At 32.5% G+C, this 20,953-nt stretch overlaps 1 protein-coding gene across 1 annotated transcript in view; it reads left to right on the top strand.

Annotated features, from left to right (window-relative positions):
* Positions 1-356: 356 nt before the first annotated feature.
* Positions 357-20,953, top strand: part of LOC134238395 (prion-like-(Q/N-rich) domain-bearing protein 25) — a 35,490-nt gene continuing 14,893 nt past the window's right edge. Inside the window, exons 1-6 of the mRNA XM_062720526.1 lie at positions 357-449; positions 1,265-1,483; positions 5,706-5,846; positions 5,968-6,099; positions 12,547-12,687; positions 12,789-12,920. Of these exons, the coding sequence (XP_062576510.1) occupies positions 5,723-5,846; positions 5,968-6,099; positions 12,547-12,687; positions 12,789-12,920 (529 nt within the window). The 5' untranslated portion in view covers positions 357-449; positions 1,265-1,483; positions 5,706-5,722. The remainder of the gene's footprint in view (positions 450-1,264; positions 1,484-5,705; positions 5,847-5,967; positions 6,100-12,546; positions 12,688-12,788; positions 12,921-20,953) is intronic.

Genomic DNA, 20,953 nt, shown 5'->3' with positions numbered 1-20,953 from the left:
AATAAAAATATGCAATTTAGTTCGCATTTAGATCACATAAATTCCTTTATATACATAGATACACTCTCGACTAGAAGAATTAAATCCAAGTTTTTCTAAAATAATTTTATATTATGTACCTTACAAAGACAATGTTGTTATCTGCTTTGTCCTAAGGGACCAGTACAATTGTACATACTGACCATGTATTATAATAGTATCTAATTCTTTTACACTTCAGGATTATTGAATACAGAAAGATAGATGGTTTTCAATCGCTTAATGCACGGTTTTAACACACTTCTGACACATTTAATCCATTCTTACAGAGTGTCAAGTAAAGAAGTTTTATTTATAAAAATGTCTTTTGATTTTTAGTAATGTTTGCTTGGAAACGGCGATCGATTTTGCATGGAGGAAAATTGCGTGCGGGTTTACATTAGAAAATGCAAAATCATGGCTTGAGTCTGGTAATTTTATATAAAAATATCTACATATTTAAAAAAAAAATCTGTTAATTTTGCTATTATTTTGTATTTACTTGTTACATAACATTTACGTTCAATAAGACTAGTTTGTTTGTTAATTTACGTCCCTCTTGAGAATTTTACAGTGACGTCATTAAATATCAGAAAATGAAACTCTTGAGAGGATATGGCTGCAGGCACCTGATCAAACTTCTGATGTGTGTAGAGGCCAATGTTTGCTCTCCTGTAGCTAACTGTTGTTTTAATTTAAAGCTTGATACCTGTTTGATATCCGAACATCCCATGCCTACTCCTACTTGAGACCTACTACAAGTTCTGAAATTCTTTTTCAAAATAGGCCAATTCAAAATAACTAGAAGATCATAAAATACTGGTGTATTAAATATGCTGATATTCCATGTATTGTATTTTCAAAATGCAAATGATTATCTTATTCAGATATCAATTTTGTATTTTCATTAAAGACTGAAGTACGTATTCGACAATTTATTTCATTGTCCAATAATCACAATTGTTCGCCTTTGAAATAAACAGTTTTTTTATGATCTTTCATGACATAAAGTTAGCTATATGCCAATCTAAACTCCAGATTTTTTCCATCTAATATTCAATTCAATTTTGAAATAATGAGAATAAATAGTATGTCCCTTTTCAAGAATAGTTTATGTGAAAAAAAATACAGAAGGAGTTATAATTCTAGTCCACTCTTGATATAATTGTCATTGTAAAATTTGGAATTGATGGTATGTATGGTTCCCGATTTCTAAAAAATCGTCCCTATTTATTTTTTTTCTCAGAAACACCTACCTGTTCACAGACATGTCAAGGAAAAATAAATGACTTAGAGGAAGCAACTTGGAGTTATCGATACGGGTATCAACCTAAGTATCGACTTAAATCCTTAATTCTTCGATTTGATGGTTTAATAAAAAATCTGAGGACGATCAACATAAGGTGTGATAACTCAAATCAAGAGAGATCTTTAGTAATCATCTGCAAAACGGACTTTGAGAACGGTAAGTTATCATGACGCACGAAGGTTTTAAAATATGTTGTAAACTATTTTTTGCTTTTGTTTCACCATATCTACATGTATAGTGGCACATAAATACAAAAAAAGATTCATTATGAAATTGTCATTCTGTATCATATCTTTTTATGAATCTTTCAGACTAACCATGCATGCTTTTCTTAAAAGCATAGACAATTACATAATGACCCTTTAAGTTCTAGTTTAAATTCAGAATTTAAAACAAATATTTTTTTTTGTTTTTTATTATACTCATGATCAGTTTCAGTGTTTATATATATACGAGGTCTGTTCTGAAATTATTGAATTATTGTGTATATATTTCATTTTAGTAAACATATTTTGGTGAAAATTTGCATACACATTTAACAAACATAAAGAATTCATAAAAGTAAGAAAAGTTTTACAAATGATAAATATAAAATATTTCACAAATATTGAATTTCTTCTCTTCAATTGTGTTTAAAAGCGTCAATAGCAGAGGAACCAAATCAAATATTGAAAATATGTAACTCCAACGTTGGGACTCCTTTCGGACCCGTAAAAAGAGCAAAAATAATTCAATTTATGTGTATAATTTTTCAATTTAATTTTGTCTTGCGAGTTTGCAAAAACTAGACATGAGTTTCAATATCTCATAACTGTTACAAAATTTACCAAGTTTCTGATAAAAATTAGAAATCAATGTAACAAACGAAAACAAAATAATTTAATTATGATTTTATTTTAGTCTCTCATTAGTTGATTACCAAAAAGGAACTGGAACGCAAATTATTTCTTAAAAACCTGGTTTGGTATGGGGACACACCCCCTTGACGACTAGCTGAATCATCTGTATCCATACAATCCCCCACATTAGACGAATTTTCACATTGTGAAATTATCTCCCGTTGTCGATGTTACATTCAGTTATTGAAGATCCAGAATTTATTTTTTCGGGAGGAGGGTTCACACCTCAGACAAAAAAAAAATCCAGCCCAGAATTTCCTGACAAGCAAGGAAAAAAAAAACTGAAAACAAATATACAAAAGAAAAACAATGATCGTGGGGTCAATGTTTTTATTAAGGGGGAGGATGTCCAAGTCATTTTTATTTGCTTCAGTATATAGTCTTATTTAATTACATAACAAAGCAGATTCCAAGGGGGCAGGGGTCCAATCTCCCTAGCCATTCCCTGTCCCTGAAGTTACAAATGATTTTGTGACTCCAAAATAGTAGAATTTTTTTTTCAATTTGACTTTGTACATATTTTGTTTCTTGTGTTTATATAATGTCTGTTTGTCAGCAGAAACTTAAACCTTGCCCATAAGTTTTAAGTGGGATGGGCTATAAACATGGCTTCCACATTCCATAGTTAACAAGACAAGACCTTTTATTTGGCTACCACCGATTTTGACGTTTTGATCTATTGACCTTAGATTTTTATCCATTTTTACAAGAAAAATACGAAGATGTTTTCACATCCCTCCCTTGAATCAGAAATGATGATATTAATGTTTCAAAAATAATTATTACAAGAGTTGAAAAGGTTGTGCATCATAAATTTGAGTAGGTTTTGTGGTTGCATTAGCTATAAAAGTTTTCTAGCTTTATTTTGATACTCAGAATATCTTGATTAACTATTTTCAATCATACTGTTTTCTAAAATGTTAAGATTTATCAACAGTGGATACATGTCATACATTTTCAGCTTCTCAAAACATTGCACGGGATAAAAAGCTTTTCAAACATAGTAACCATTATAGTAACCCTTTCAAAATACTTTTGAATCATACTTTTTAGCTCATTTGAGCTTTTCTGATTTCCTGATCACATTACATCTGTCGTCCATCTGTTTGTCTGGAAACAGACCTTTTATATTTTTAATTTTTTCTCTATAACCACTAGACCAATTTTAACCGATTCACATAAAAATATGTAAGTTTACATTTGAATGTCAGTCTGTCCATCTGGTTGTTTTTACCTTGAAGTTTAACCTACTTCCAAAAAATTACACTGTTTTACGTTCATCATTTTGAAAGAGAAAAGTTAGGGCATTCATTTAATACATGCATGTGTATTATTACCTGTGATAAGACTATTCCAAATAAATCATGACTTTTGACTCTGTGACCTTGACCTTGAAGCTTAACCCCATTTTCAAAAACGTTGCATTTGCTTCTAACTTGAGAACAGATATGACTTTCACATTTGACATGTATATGTACATTACTCGTAAGAATTCAAGATGTTTCCCAGCATGCTATGACTTTTTACCCCTCATTGTTCATCGCAGTTATGATAAGGCTGTGTGAAGGCTTAAAATGCCTTAACAATATACATTTTATCTTAAGCTAGATTTTATTTTTGATATGTAATCCTTGTTTAAAATTGAAGTCAACTTGACATAAAAGTTTAATCAGGTATTAAAATAAAGCATTTTTGTTACGTCACATGACTGTGTTGATCACTTAACAGAGATTAATGATATTCCTAAATGTTGCACAAAAATCGCTTCGGCACAAGTGCAAAACAAAAATATTGTGCAAAGTTTGTTACAAAGACCAATTCATCGCGATCTCTGGTACATCGAAAATGCCGGGGGCAGGTCTAATTCTTACTTCTTAAGAAAATATTTTACGAGAAATTCAACTTACCAACATAAGAGGGGGTATTTTCCACTCTTTATCGGGATTTATACAAAAATGGATGAACTACACACAATCCCCCAGCAAAATTCAGTTAGACGACATACTTCTTTTGTAGATTCACATAGAATATCTTCAATCTATGCTTGTTTATCACTTGTGCCAGTCCAATATAAACACAATTGTAAAATTCTAACTCTATCCACAGACGTGTAAGGGGAACGTTTCACGTATGATTTTTCTTTTTTATTTGAATATGTGCATATTGGACGAGCAAAAGGAATAGGAATATTTAAATTTCAAATGTTCAACTTCATAACAGCTCATTGGAGCTTAAAACATTCCTAACACTTTAAATAAACAACAATGCCCCAAAATAAGTCTACATGCAATGTACAAATTATGACACTTCCCCCCTCGTGTTATCTCAAGTATGCAGTGACTTGACGTCATATTCTTTTATGACGTCATATCTAGATAGTTCAAAGAAGTTACTACAGTCTGCACAGTTTGATATTTTACGGACAGCCTTATCCTAGCTGCGATGTTTTACCTAATTTTCAAGTATTTAACTCTTCTTAAAGATGATTAAGCCACTGTGTAAAATGTAGGAGGAATTCAGGGAAGACGGGGTTTTTTGTATAAAAACATCATTTTTCGACCCCCATTTGACTCCCCAGGGCAAAATAAAAATTCGAAAACCTTACTGCACATCTACATGACACCACCAACCATCTCCCTAAAGATGATAAGGCTACTGGGTAAAATGTAGGAGGAGTTCATGGAAGACGGGGCTTTTCGCATAAAAACGCCCTTTTTTCGACCCTCAATTGATCCTCCGGGGCAAAATCAAAATTCGCAAACCTTACTGCAAATCTACAAGACACCACCAGCCATCTCCCTAAAGATGATTGTGCTACTTTTAAAAATGACAGACGGACATGAGTAACAACAAAATACGTGAACTTTCTTTAGAAAGTGCGTGTATAAAAATCATTGTAAAATATGTATTGTACCTCATTTCACTTTACTGATCAAAAGAAACGAGGTTCGCGGATATGTCAAGGAAGCATGTAAGTCATTTTTGGGAAATGTAGACTTTTTAAAGAATATTAAGTTTGATAATTTACCAAAACCGCCGATAAACGTAAACTATGATTATCTATTGTATACAGATAAAAGAGTGTCTAACACAACGACGTGCACCACCACCAGGGCATCACATGACTTCTATTAATAGCAAAATTTTCCTTAATAAAAAAGCTAAGGGAACAACAATACCCCGGAGTTTAATAATTTCTTTGAGTAAATAATGTAGTTGAAAAACATCTATTTTGCCTAAAAATGCTCATAGAATCCGACTCTCCCATCAGTAAAATAATTAAACCATACATTCGCACGAAACCTTACCCGATGATTTGAACTTTTTTTTACATATGAACCAAGATTTATCGTAAAACCATGCTTAATTCGGGATTCCATGAATAATTATGAATTTTTTGGAAATAATATAAAATTATTTATTGAAATTTTGTTTCCTTTGTTTCCTTTTTATTTATATGAAACGTTTTCTTTCCTCAGAAAACATCATAAAAGATATGTGCACATCAACTAAGAATTGTGAAGATCCATCCAAGTCATGTTCGCGATCGTATAGAGAAGAAATCGGCGTTTGTAAATGCAGAGATGGATATATAAGATTCGGAAGCAATTGTTTTAAGGGTAAATGATATAGCACGATTCTACTTTAAAATATTTCAATCACTTTCAGTCATACTTGGATCGTTTACAGGCCAGAAACATTTGAATATATAGATAAAAAAAATTTCATTGTGTTTATCAGGAAATTTACAACTAAACGAAAGCTGTCAGCGAAATGTGCAGTGTTCAGGGACAGTTGGTTCGGTCTGTCAGAACAATAAATGTGTCTGTGGGTCAGGATACATCCCACTCAATGATTCCAGCTGTTTTTCACGTAGGTTCATTAAGATATATTATCTTATATGCGTAAATGTATCACTGTATACAAAGTGCTAATCGAAAATCTACTTGATTTGGATCACTTGCTATATTGCTTTGGGTAGTTAAATGCATAATGGGTCAAAAAGAAATTTTAACTGGAAAAATATAGGGTTAATAGTAATTTTAAGAAATAGGAATCTCTTAAACCTTTATAGAATCATTGTAATTTTATTTGAGTATTCTTTTAAATGGAAAACTGTTCGAAATTCGATATCTTTTTCATTTACTAAGTTAATATGGGATTTTCGCTTTTTCGGTTTTTATTTTATTTCAAATGTTCTTAATTTTTTTCAACTATATTCTGTTGTGAAAGTGATTTTCCTGTTATTTCCCGATCATGACAAGGAGCACACGGCGGGTGTGACCGGTTGGCAGAGGATGTTCACTCCTTCATGGCATCTGATCCCACCTCTGATTTTTGGGAGGTCCGTGTTTGCTCTGCTCCAATTTTGTATTGTTTAATTGGCTTTTGAGATTGAATACTGTTTGTTATATACTGGGTATTTCATTAAGAAGATTCATGTTAGTTCACAATGCATGTGAATGAAAAAATAACGAAACATCATCTAAAATCACAACATAAAAAAATTCTTACGGACAACAGGGCGAGTTCCAGTAAATGTTTTATAAAACCAAACCTCTCTCTTTCCTCCTCACTGAAATATACATGTACACTGTAGTATCAAAACCACTCAAAGAAAAAAAACTTCACGGGTACTGTAATACCGCTCAAACAACCCTTTTGTTCATTTTAAAAACAAATAGATCTATGTCAAGTTGAAGTTCAAACCGTAACTCTTACAAAAATATGCATTGACGATTGCTTCGAACTTTTTTATTATTCATGGAATGAACTGAATAGCAACCCAAATTATAATGTATAACCTGGTTTGGGGCAGTTTACGCTTTATAAACCTCGAAGAGGTTTATGATGAAGAGGCCCAGGGGCCACATTGCTCACCTGAGCAAATCGGCTAGGAAAAAGCACAAATCAGATCTATCAGAAATGAAAAGTTTACTGAAGGGGGGGGGGGGGGGCGGCTTGAATTTTAATACTACTTGAGAATGCCTTCATATTAATACAGTGTGACTTTGCTGTTCTTATAAAAAGATTTTTTAAAAACGTTTTCTTCATATATATATATAACTTTAATAATTTGAATTTGATTCCCCATTGTTTCCCTCCCTACCCCAAAAGGGCCATGATTTGAATAAATTTATATCTTCAATACATGAGGATGCATACATGTCAATATGACTAAACATAACTTTTTCTTTCTTGCTATTTTCCCTTTATTTTTCTATGTAAAACTTTGAATCCATAATTGTGGCACACACCCTACCCTAAAATATTATGATTTTTACAAATTTAATTTACACTACCCGAAAATGCTTCCATATAAAAATTAGTATCACTAATCATGGCTTTACTATTCTTGAAAGAAGATTTCTTTCCTAAATATATTTTAATGCAAATTTAAACTTGGATCCCCCATTGTGACCCCATCCTATCTCTTGGGGTTATGATTTGAACAAACTAGAGTCTACACTACATGAGAATGATTCCATATAAATATCACTAATCATGGCTTTGAAATAATTGAGAAGACGATTTTAAAAGATTTCCCTATCTAGTCCTATGTAAAAATTTGATCACCGCAGAATCCCCATCAACAAGGGATGCCTAGAAATTTTTTCCAGAATGGGGGGGGGGGGTTCAGACTCCAAAAAAAAAGACTAATTTTACAACCCAGAAATTTGACACGCAAAAAAAAAAAAAACTTAACAAGTCCAAACTCAAAAATCCTATTTCGTGGGGGCCAATTTATATAAACATGATTTTCCACTAATTCTTTAAAACTCTTTAATTTTCATACCGATTTAACACAAATTTGCGTCAAAATGTGATGGGGGGGGTTACTGACAACATTATTTTTTAAAATAAAACTTTTCTGTCACAGGGTGGGTGGGTCTAAGGTAACTCTCTCTCTCTCTCTCTCTCTCTCTCTCTCTCTCTCTCTCTCTCTCTCTCTCTCTCTCTCTCTCTTATAAAACTATAGCAAGGAGATTCTCATATTTTACCTATTTTCACACTCATCAGATACCAGAACCTAAAATTTAGATTCTGAAACAGAATCTATGAAGGTTAAAGTTTATTTAAAATTTGGCATTATTCTACCTTAGGATGATTTCACATGAGTTTCATCTCTCCTGGCCCAGTGGTTCTTGAGAAGATTTTTTTTTTTTATTCACTATATATTCCTATGTAAAGCTTATAAAAATAACCATTGTGGCCCCACCCCCTCCCAGGGGTCACATTTGAAGAAACTTGAATCTACAATAAAAGGACAAATTCAAAAACTTTCTGGGTTAAGTGGTTTATTTTTTTTAAAAGTGCCATTAATTTTTCATAAAAAAAATCATCTCCCCTTGGAAGAGGGCGTGGCCCTTCTTGTTATTACAAACTTGAAAACTTTTCACCTAAGGATCTCTTGTGGCAAGTTTGGCTGAATTGAAAATTGTAAATGAATGAAGAAGATAAAAATGTGAAAATGCGTGAAAAGTTTATTTCATTTTCCAAAAACATTTAAAAATTTTAGTATATTATAATTCACTATATATTTACAAAACCATGTGTGTATATAAAATCTAAACTGTTGAAACCCAGGTCTTTATAATTGGATTATAGATTTTAAATTTGGCTTGCTATTCATTACTTTGGCATATAACTTTTGTTACAATGGACACATCATAAATTGATAGGAAAATGAAAATATGTAAAATATGAGGACTTATTGTTGGTCCACAAAGTTCCCCCAAATAAAGTAGGTTTTTGTGTTGGCATTATAAAATTTCAAAAATTAATGAACTCTGTCAAAGATTACTCCAGACAAAATATAAAAAAGAAGATATAGACACTGTCAGAGTGGATTAAATGTATCAGATAAATGTTGAAATGCAGAATAGAAACAAGAATTAGATTGATTACACGACACGTACCTAAAAGTGCCAAGCATTTGGCGAAGGATAAGAGGACATTTTAGAAAATTGGAAATTACAAATCTGACCAAAATCAATAATATCAAAACGTACGACTTTTTTACTCTTTGTACAACCGTTCACCACGATATCTACTTTATAAATTAACAAATTTTGCAAATGAACTCCGAAACGGCTGCACAAAAGTTCTTACTTAAGCTTGTAGGAATACACTAGGTATAAGATGATGTCCGTAAACTACATTCAGATTTCAATTGCATAATAATAATCGTAAATTTAATTAAAAGTCTACCTTCATTTTCAGTTAAAAGCCTCGAAATAGCACTTGGCATTTAAAAAAAAAACTTACGACAAGCAAGCGCTTATCTATTTCATAAAACGTCACTAATGAATTATTGAATCAAAACTTGATTTAAGTGATATAAAAGAAATTAGCTCTCATCATTGATTAAAAAACAAAATGTCAAAATCCCTTCCGTTTATGTCCCATCTCGCTATTTGTTGAAAGTTCTAGAAAGTCAGGTGGCATCGAACCCGATTTTAAAAAGAAAATCGAGTAAATTATTTATGAAATTGGTAATACAATGAGTTTGTGAATATATCTTAGTAAAGTTGTGCTAATGTTTAAAAAAAATTGATGAATGGCCATGTTTATTTGTTTAGACATATAAAATAGTACAATTTTGATTTTCAAATATTTCTTTGATGAGTACATTTCAGTGGGTTTTCTACATACGGTATTTTTAAAACACTTATTTATACTTTTATGCCCGTGTGTACATACGGGATGAAATCAAAGCTTTTTTAAAAAATATTTTAGAATGCTGACAAATTTATAGTTAAATTGTTACATTCATTCTCTTATCCATTATGTAAATGGAAACAGATCATCTGAAGTATAATCAGCAATGATTGGTTCAAAATATATTAAAATAAAATTTCTAACATATGATGAAGAGAAAATGCCAATAAGCACCTGTAGTACATAATGTGTAACATAGTACAACCAATTTGAGCGCGGATCCATATTTTTCTTTTACCAAGGGGGGGGGGGGGGAGGGTGTTCCACCCCAGTAAAAAATTCAATTCCAGAAATTTCTTAACAAGCAAAAAAAAAAAAAAAAAAAAACATTGGATGACTTTCAATGATTCTAATGACTTTTCATACCAATACCACATAGATCCGTGTTTTCGAGGAAGGGTTGCTATTTTCTGGGAGGGGTATACAAGATCACTTTAAATTGTTTAGTATATATATGAAATATCTCTGCAAATTCCACGGGGGAGGGGTCGATCCGGACACCCTCTATATCCGTGTATGTACAACGGAATAAAGTTGCTTTATAACATGTACATTGTAAGAAGAAAAGGCCTTTAATGAAAATGATATTTGTAGAAGTAAAGAAAATCAACAAAATATAAAGGAGTGTATTTCTAATGATAATTTATTTCTCCTCCTAAACTAATTGTGGGACTTTGAAGTATTTCGTCATGCTATATAAGCCTATTCCTGTGTAATAAATCTCAGATAGTTTTTAGAAAATAGTTGTGTTATTAGTAAAAAAAAAATGAAATTCCCTCGCGCTTGCGCGGGATTTCAGCTAGAGCATAGATGAATACATATGTATCACACTGAGCATTAAACGCTCAAGATCAGCATACGGCCAATGGACCTTCTATGGACTGGGTCAATGGTGATATGTAAGAGGTGTCTGGGAAAGAAAATATTGTACAAGACTGTTGTGAACACAAAGTACCATGAATCGTATAATCATTTTACTAACTGGTATAAATGCTATATATACATGTACATGTATGTATACTCAAAAAAAGTATAGCTTTCAGGTAGATGCATATTTGATGTAATTGTCAAGATATAAAGAAGATCTTGTGGAGAAATTTGATAGCTTTCGTTTGATAAAGATTCATATCAAACAACAATAAAAGTTTTATTTCAATAAAAGTCAACAGTCTATGCAAGTGAGTGATTTGTCGAAAAATGACCATCAAATGTGTGGAAAAACACATGGTTTCGATGTTTATAGAAGGGCAGATGACACAAAAATATGGTTATCCTTAAATTTATCAAAGAGGGTCTCATATTAGTTGACGCAGTTTTATTATTAGTAAGAAAACGTATATAAATGCAATTTTTCGTCTAAATGTGCAGACTGAAATTTCCAATGACACGATAAAATCTAGCTAGTAATCCATGGCAAATCAAGCAGAATTTCGATTAGCACTTTGTATACAATGTGTATGTTTAATTATTATTTTACATTTACAATAAGTATACTGATGAAGCAATAAAGAGTGGGAATTCATTGGTTAATTTGTATTACATATACTTTGCATGTTATGATATTATCTTTGCTAATTAGAAGAGAAAATCTTCTTTTGTTGAACAACTGTTGAGCCTATAGAAAATTATAATCACAAAGTCGGGGAAAAATAACAAAACATTCACTGCCTGTATGGCAGGTAAAGCGATGCTTTATTCGATAATCTTATGATGTTTATTCAAAATCTTGTGATGTTTATTCAAAATTTAGTGAAGTATGCTCTATAATCTTTCGAAGTATGTTCACAATCTTGTGATGTTTATGCAAAATCTTGTGATGTATGTTCTATAATTTACATACATCACAAGATTATAGAACTATAATTTACAATCGTGAACTATAATTAAGAGTTATTCGTCATAGCTACACAAATCGTGAAACTATATTTATCAGATTGTTAACTATAGTTAAATGTTGTTAACCACAGTTTACAAATCGTGAAACTGTACTGATCAGATAATCTATAGCTATGTTTTGCAATCGCAAATCACTTTTTAGACATATGAGAAATTAAATATTACCCACAATGCAATTATTGCATATGTATGTCACGCCAAATTAAAAAAAATGAGCTAAACAGAGTTTCATGGTCGATAATCTAGGTTTATCGATTAGAAACTGTAGTTCACGGACTGTAAACTAAAATTAACAACGTTAATTTATATTTTACCTCTGCAAACCATAGATATTGCGATAATTTATATGGTTCAGAACCGTAAACTATACCTAATACTGAAAGCAATTATTTGCGATTGCAAAACATAGCTATAGATTATCTGATCAGTACAGTTTCACGATTTGTAAACTGTGGTTAACAACATTTAACTATAGTTAACAATCTGATAAATATAGTTTCACGATTTGTGTAGCTATGATGAATAACTCTTAATTATAGTTCACGATTGTAAATTATAGTTTCCTTGCATACGGGAAACGTCAATATCTTTTGGTGTTTCCGTGTATTTTCATTGTTTCGATTTAAAATAATTTAAAATTATTCATTTAAATTTTGTTTCTTTTGTTCCTTTTTATTTATTTGACACATTTTCTTTCCTCAGAAAACATCATAAAAGATATGTGCACATCAACTAAGAATTGTGAAGATCCATCCAAGTCATGTTCGCGATCGTATAGAGAAGAAATCGGCGTTTGTAAATGCAGAGATGGGTATATAAGATTCGGAAGCAATTGTTTTAAGGGTAAATGTTAAAATATTTCAATCACTTTCAGTCATACTTGAACCGTTTACAGGCCAGAAACATTTGAATATATAGACAAAAAATGTCATTGTGTTTATCAGGAAATTTGCAACTAAACGAAAGCTGTCAGCGAAATGTGCAGTGTTCAGGGACAGTTGGTTCGGTCTGTCAGAACAATAAATGTGTCTGTGGGTCAGGATACATCCCACTCATTGATTCCAGCTGTTTTTCACGTAGGTTCTTAAGATATATTATCTTATATGCGTATATGTATAATTGTATACAAAGTGCTAATCGTAAATCTACTTGATTTGGATCACTTGCTATATTGCTTTGGGTAGTTTAATGCATTATGGGTAAAAAAAATTTCAACAGGAAAAATATGGGTAAAAGTAATTTTAAGAAAAGGAAACCTCTTAAACCTTTATAGAATTATTGTACTTTTATTTGAGGATTCTTTTAGATGGAAAACTTTTCGAAATTCGATATCTTTTTCATATACAAAGTTAATATGGGATTTTCGCTTTTTCAATTTTTATTTTATTTCAAATGTTCTTAATTTTTTTCAACTATATTCTGTTGTGAAAGTGATTGAATCTAAGTTTTCTACCCAACTTATCCACGAAACATCATTTGATTTTTATAAATTACACTTTTTGACAAATATTGAGATATCCTTGTTTTGAGTGAATGCTATTATATGTTTGCAACACATTTTTGCAATGGCTACTTTTTTTTCGGATCCCTTTTGTGAGTTGCATGAAAGTAAAATTTGTTTGTTTTTTCTTTAAACTATTGCGATTTAAACATTTTAGAAAAACACATTGGCATACATAATCACAAGAGAAGCATTTAGTATGCAAAAGATGTTAAAAAGAAATAAATAACAAATAATCATAGAATTTGATGAAATGTGCTATCATTGCTGATGTTTGTGCGATACTTCATTTGCATTTTGTCGCGACTGGTTAGAAAATACTAAGTGATTTTTAGCTCTACTGGCCAGAGGCCGGAAGAGCTTATGCGTTAGTGATGTGTCCATCGTCCGTCCGTCTATCTGTAAACTTTTTTTAAATGCTACTCCTCTTACAGTTTTGGTCTGATTTCAATATAACTTGGCACACAACTAGACTACACTAAAATATTTACTTCGGTGTATCAGTTTTTGATTTCATTAAAAGGTGTTGCCGTGGTTACTAAAAATAGAGATTTCTGTGAAATACTTTCAAAATGCAACTTTTCTCTTCCTTTGTTTTATGTATAAACAAGTAGAGCTACAGTCTCGACAGATACTTTCGTTGTTTTTATTTTGGCTTACTTCTTCATCCAATTGTTAGGCCTTTGTTTCTATACTAAATTTGATTAGGGAATGCTCAGTTACCAGATCAATATATAGGGGTCACCGCAGATTTGACCGACCAACAAGGGATTCCTAGAATTTAAATAGAGTCGCTTCAGACTCCATTTGAAAAACACACTATTGATTTTACATTTATGTTTCCGCCATTTAAATGCACAACTAAGAAAAGAAACCTGATCCATTCAAAAATGAATTCTTATGGCTAGATCCAATTAATATAAACGTGCCCATTTCCCACTAAGTATGTTTTAAAACAATTTTAAATCAATTCGTCATCTAGTAAAATAAATGAATCAAAATGTGATGAAGATGGCATTACTGACATTTTTTTTATTAAAACTTTTCTGCCATAAAGTGGTTGATTGTTCTCGCATTAAACGCTCTCTCTCTCTCTCTCTCTCTGTCTCTCTTATAAAACTATAGTAAGGAGATTCTCTTATTTGATCTATTTTCACACTCATCATATACCAGAACCTAAAATTTAGAATCTGACACAGAATCTATGAAGGTTAAAGTTTATTTAAAATTTGGCATTATCCCCATAGACAGATCCATTAAAGTCGAAATACCAGTAGGTCATGTGGGATCAAGACCTGGTAATTTTTTTTTTAAATCACTAGAATTATTAAGAATATTAAATTGATTTTCAGCGATATGCTTTGACTTCTATGAAAAAAAACCCCATTGCACTTCCAGAAATATGATTTGTTTTCTTTTTATTACAAAAAAACTTTTTTAATGGAATCTTTCAATGGAAAAGCTTAGACGGTTGAATTGAAAATTGTAAATGAATGAAGCGACATTAAGCGTTGAAATTGAATGCGTTTTAATTATTTTATTTTCCTATTAAAACATTTTAATGAATATTAGTATATTATATATCACTATATATTTACAAAACCATGTGTGTATATATAAAGTCTAAGAGTTGAAACATGTCTTAAAATTGAATTAAGATTTTTAATGATTAATTGGTTAGCTTTTGTTGAATGACAGTCATAAGTTGATAGGAAAATGAAAATATGGAAGAAGGTATACGTAGCTAGTCCACCAAAATCGCCCTCTCCCCAACCATAAAGTAGGTTTTCGTGTTCGGATCTTTTATTGTTATGTCCACCAATGTAACACCCTCTCCTTTCCCGATGAAATCCTTACTGGATTTCTCCTTTATTCCGAATTGAAAAAATGGAACTAAATAAAAAAGTAATTAGAGTTGCTTCCATTAGAAAAAAAATACATTCAAAAAGGTTCAGAATCTTTACACTCTCCTTCGTACCTCAGTAACTAACCAAGAAGTCACTTTAATTTTTCTATAATACATGTATATATAAATACATATGTATCACACCGAGCATTAAACGTTCACGATAAGCATATGACCAATGGACCTTCTGTCACGACAGCCGTCGTGCTCTGTCCAGTCAGATATAACAAGATTTTTTTTTCTATTTACAATTTTTTTTTATCTATAAATAAAATCAATAAAAACAATATTTACAACATATTTTTACAGCTATTATTTACAATACACAGAAATTAAAGTCTCTATTAATCCTCAATATCGTTGACTCTAAACCACGTCTATCCAGACACGACCCGTTTCACGACGGACTCCCGCCAACTGGCTCCCAGTGGGTATCCCGGTCTGGTAAGTTCATTGCCAACACACACATGGATAGATTAACATTGGATAACATCAGGAACCTTTGAATTAAATAACATTTTTTTAAGTCACAAGCCACGTATACAAAAGGAAAACTCAAGTCACCATTGACTACAATTGCACTTATGGCACACCATACAATCAGTCCCGGTAATTTTAACCGAACACTATTATAATAAGAAAAACGTTAAGAATACACAACATCTTAACAAAAGTGGTTTTAACTATTAAACCCACAACACCGACTTTATAAGCGGCAAAACAAAATAGCCTACGTGCGTATATAACTCAGTACATTGCACAAAAATAGAACAATAAACGCATGAGTAACTCTACCCAGCAAAACCTGTATACGTAAATAGTAACAAAAACATTAATTAACTCAAGTTCTTAAATAGTTCTACGTTTTAAATGCATTACTCAAAAACTTACATATGAAATAAAAAACAAACTTACCCCTTTGGAGAAATGGTTACCGTTGAAAGAAAAAATTTAGCCACTCATCTTGGACTGTATGTCAACCATTTAAAAGCTATGAAAACGTGGACCCTGGTTACCTGGTCAGCTATGCAGCGATTTAAATACCCCAAAATACAATAGGTCGTAACTGACCAATACCTGCAAAACTTAACTGAGGTTCAATAAGGTAACAAAAGTATAGAGGTCCAGTAAAAGGGTAAATAAAATAAAAACCATTAACATAATGTAAATGCAATTAAAATTAAATATTGATTGTGACAATATCTCCCCAACATAAGAAAGTTCAACGAACTTTTGAAAAAACCACAATCAATAATAGCATAAAATCGACTATACATAATTATATACATATCTAAATTCTGCTAAGACAATCAGCTCCTACATTTTCAGAACCCTTGATGGAAATAATGCGAAACCTGTAGGGTTGCAGAAGTAATGCCCAGCGCATCAGACGTGCATTAGACACCTTGGCTTTGGTAAGATATACTAGTGGTTGATGATCTGTCTCTAGTAGGAATTCCTTACCATACAAATACCTGCGGAACTTTTGAACTGCCCAGATTATCGCATAGCACTCTTTCTCGATTGTAGAGTAATTTACCTGACATTTGGAAAGTTTCTTGCTAGCGTATGCGACAGGTTTCTTCACACCATCTTCGTACTGCATCAAAACTGCCCCAACACCACGATCTGACGCATCTGTCTGTAAAACAAAGCTTTCATTTAAATCAGGTAGTTTGAGAACTGGTGTTACCGTTAAAGCTGTCTTGAGAGTGATGAACGCATTTTCCTGCGGTCCTTTCCAAATCACTTTGTTCGGCTGGCCTTTCTTGGTAAGATCTGATAAAGGCGAAGCAATAGCTGAAAAATTCGGAATGAATTTGCGATAAAATCCTACCAGACCTAAAAATGATCGCACTTGCTTCTTCGTTGAAGGTTGGGTAAAGTTGTGAATGGCGGAAACTTTGTCAGGAAGAGGTCTAAGTTCTTCATTTCCTGCAATATGTCCGAGACACTCAAGACTCCGGTAACCAATAAAACACTTACTTGGTTTCACAGTCAAATTCGCAGCACGAAGTCTTAGCAGAAGTTCCCGAATTACATTAACATGTTCCTGAAATGTTCGAGTGTACACAATCACATCGTCTATAAAGTTATCCACACACTGCATTCCGTCTAAGAGCTTACGCATCAGGCGACTGAAACTTGCGGAAGCGTTTATCAAGCCAAAGGGCATCACCCTGAATTGAAACAAACCAAGTGGCGTTTGGAAAGCGGTGATCTCCTTCGCTGCATCATCCAAAGGTAACTGCCAGTATCCCTTAGATAGATCAAATTTGGACACATATTTACATCCAGATAATTGTACATAAATATCATCAGCACTTGGAATGGTTTCTGCATCGAAAACAGTTACTTTATTAATTGCACGAAAATCGATACAAAACCTGTTCGAACCGTCCTTCTTTTTCACGATGACTATCGGGGAACTGTATGGACTCGTCGAAGGCTCGATCACTTCGGCTTCCACCATCTTTCTTACCTCGTCACAAACAACGTCTTTTGAAGTAAACGGCAGAGGATAAGGCTTGGTGCGAATAGGCTGGTCACTAGTCAACTTGATATGATGAACTCCGAGATTCGTCAAACCAGGTACATCTGATAAAACATCTGAAAAATTCTCTAGTAATGTCTTGACTTCTGCTTTTTCATTCTCAGTTAGTTCATCACTTACTTTCACATCTGCCGGTCCCTCATTTTTCGTTTCTCCTAGAGAATCACACAACAGCTCATCGTCGCTCTCTCCATCATCATCTAGATCGAGTACTGCGGCGCCTACAACACCTAGAACACCTGTCTCATCAATACTCTCGTTTTCTCTGTCAATGTACAACTTCAACATATTTGCATGAAATGTTTTGATTTTTCCATTCACGTTAATTCTGTAATCAACTTTTCCTAGTCTCTCTATAATTTCATATGGACCTTTCCATTTCTGTGCTGCAGCGTACCTTTCAAAACGTCTCAAATAAGAATCAATATCATCCTTAACTTCATCGAATACAGGCATTTTTGGAAACTTTGCATTACTAGAATTTTCTGATTTCGTTTCTGACTCCTTTACAGCTAACTTTTGCTCTAAGGTTTGAATAGTTTGCATGAATTTACTCTCAATCTCTTCCATACCTTTCTTTTCCTGTAGTTTGAGTTTCTCAATTTCAAGTGCTTCTCTACTGAGATGATACTCCCTGTCCTGCTTCTCTTTCTCCCTTTCCGCCGCTCGTAGCTCACGCTGATGTGCCTGTTGTTGCTGTATAAACTGCTGCAAGTCCGCACCAGTCAAGTTCAGACTCTGTCCATATTCTGCAAGTTCTTTCAATGTCGACATTGTAATAGAACTTAACACTAACTGACTAAATATGAAAAATATTACTACAATCCAGTAGAACAACATTGATTTTCAAAACAAAAATGAAATGTGGAAAATCTTTCTCAAAAATGTGTATACTTGTATCTCAACAGATAAATTAAGTATACAAACTCAATTCATACGAAACAAAGCAACGGTAACATAGCTTTCTCCATTTGGGGCTCCATCAATAAACCAAGTACTCACACCCTGAGACTGTCAAAAATCTACAAACTCTTTGACTGCAAAATACAACAAAAATGATTAAAGAAAAAAAAACATAAGTGTAATATACAAAAATACTCCTGACTGAACAGACTAATCCCACTTCTGACACCAATTTGTCACGACAGCCGTCGTGCTCTGTCCAGTCAGATATAACAAGATTTTTTTTTCTATTTACAATTTTTTTTTATCTATAAATAAAATCAATAAAAACAATATTTACAACATATTTTTACAGCTATTATTTACAATACACAGAAATTAAAGTCTCTATTAATCCTCAATATCGTTGACTCTAAACCACGTCTATCCAGACACGACCCGTTTCACGACGGACTCCCGCCAACTGGCTCCCAGTGGGTATCCCGGTCTGGTAAGTTCATTGCCAACACACACATGGATAGATTAACATTGGATAACATCAGGAACCTTTGAATTAAATAACATTTTTTTAAGTCACAAGCCACGTATACAAAAGGAAAACTCAAGTCACCATTGACTACAATTGCACTTATGGCACACCATACAATCAGTCCCGGTAATTTTAACCGAACACTATTATAATAAGAAAAACGTTAAGAATACACAACATCTTAACAAAAGTGGTTTTAACTATTAAACCCACAACACCGACTTTATAAGCGGCAAAACAAAATAGCCTACGTGCGTATATAACTCAGTACATTGCACAAAAATAGAACAATAAACGCATGAGTAACTCTACCCAGCAAAACCTGTATACGTAAATAGTAACAAAAACATTAATTAACTCAAGTTCTTAAATAGTTCTACGTTTTAAATGCATTACTCAAAAACTTACATATGAAATAAAAAACAAACTTACCCCTTTGGAGAAATGGTTACCGTTGAAAGAAAAAATTTAGCCACTCATCTTGGACTGTATGTCAACCATTTAAAAGCTATGAAAACGTGGACCCTGGTTACCTGGTCAGCTATGCAGCGATTTAAATACCCCAAAATACAATAGGTCGTAACTGACCAATACCTGCAAAACTTAACTGAGGTTCAATAAGGTAACAAAAGTATAGAGGTCCAGTAAAAGGGTAAATAAAATAAAAACCATTAACATAATGTAAATGCAATTAAAATTAAATATTGATTGTGACACCTTCTATGGACTGGGTTAATGGTGATATGTAAGAGGAGTCTGGGGAAGAAAATATTGTACAAGTCTGTTGTGAACACAAAGTACCATCGTATAATCATTTTACTAACTGGTATAAATGCTATATATACATGTACATGTATGTATACTCGAAAAAAGTATAGCTTTCAGGTAGATCCATATTTGAGTTAATTGTCAAGATATAAAAAAAATCTTGTGGACAAATTTGATAGCTTTCGTTTGATAAAGATTCATATCAAACAACAATAAAAGTTTTATTTCAATAAAGTCAACACGCAGGGGTAATAAGGAAGCATATAAAATATTCTGCCTTGACTAAACCAGTGCTACATTATGAAGTCAAAGTAGGCGAGATGACGTCAATTTTAAAACACTAGTTTTAGTAATATTGGTATTTAGAGATGCAATCACTAGAAAATGATTAGATACGTGTAAACATTAACAAAAATAAAATGTTTTATTTTGTTATGCTGTGTCTATCATTTTGATTAAAATCTTCAACTGATGACGTCATATGTGTACATCAATAACTTGGGAATTGATCATGTCGTGTAAAGAGAATTTGGCTAAGACGGCATGTACTAAGATACGTTAAATGGAGTTTAAAAAGAAATATGAAGTTTAGTTAATTAAACAGGTATGCTAATTTATTTTCATCGATTTTATTCTCTATTCGCTATATACGTAGCCCGGTCGGCCTTTCCTCTGTCATTCGTGACAAAAATAATGTAACAGAACAACAATAAGCTAGATATTTCAAAACATAAAATTTGTACATATGGAAAGTTTGCCTTCTGACAAACCTGGAAAGTGCTGCTAGAATCCCGAGTTAAGAATGGTTTTACGAAAAATCTCGGTTCACATGTATAAAATTCAAAACATAGAGTAAGGTTTCGTGCGATTGTGTGTAATAATTATTTTGCTGTTAAGACAGTTGTATTCTAGCAGCACTTTTTAGACAAAATAGAGTTTTTTCAACTA

The sequence above is a fragment of the Saccostrea cucullata genome, unplaced genomic scaffold (genome assembly GCF_032062105.1).
Source record: "Saccostrea cucullata isolate Sc308-1 unplaced genomic scaffold, CSIRO_AGI_Scuc_v1 ctg3393, whole genome shotgun sequence".
Lineage (NCBI taxonomy): Eukaryota > Metazoa > Mollusca > Bivalvia > Ostreida > Ostreidae > Saccostrea > Saccostrea cuccullata.
Note: the sequence above shows the minus strand (reverse complement) of the source record. Positions and strands in the feature narration are given on the sequence as shown.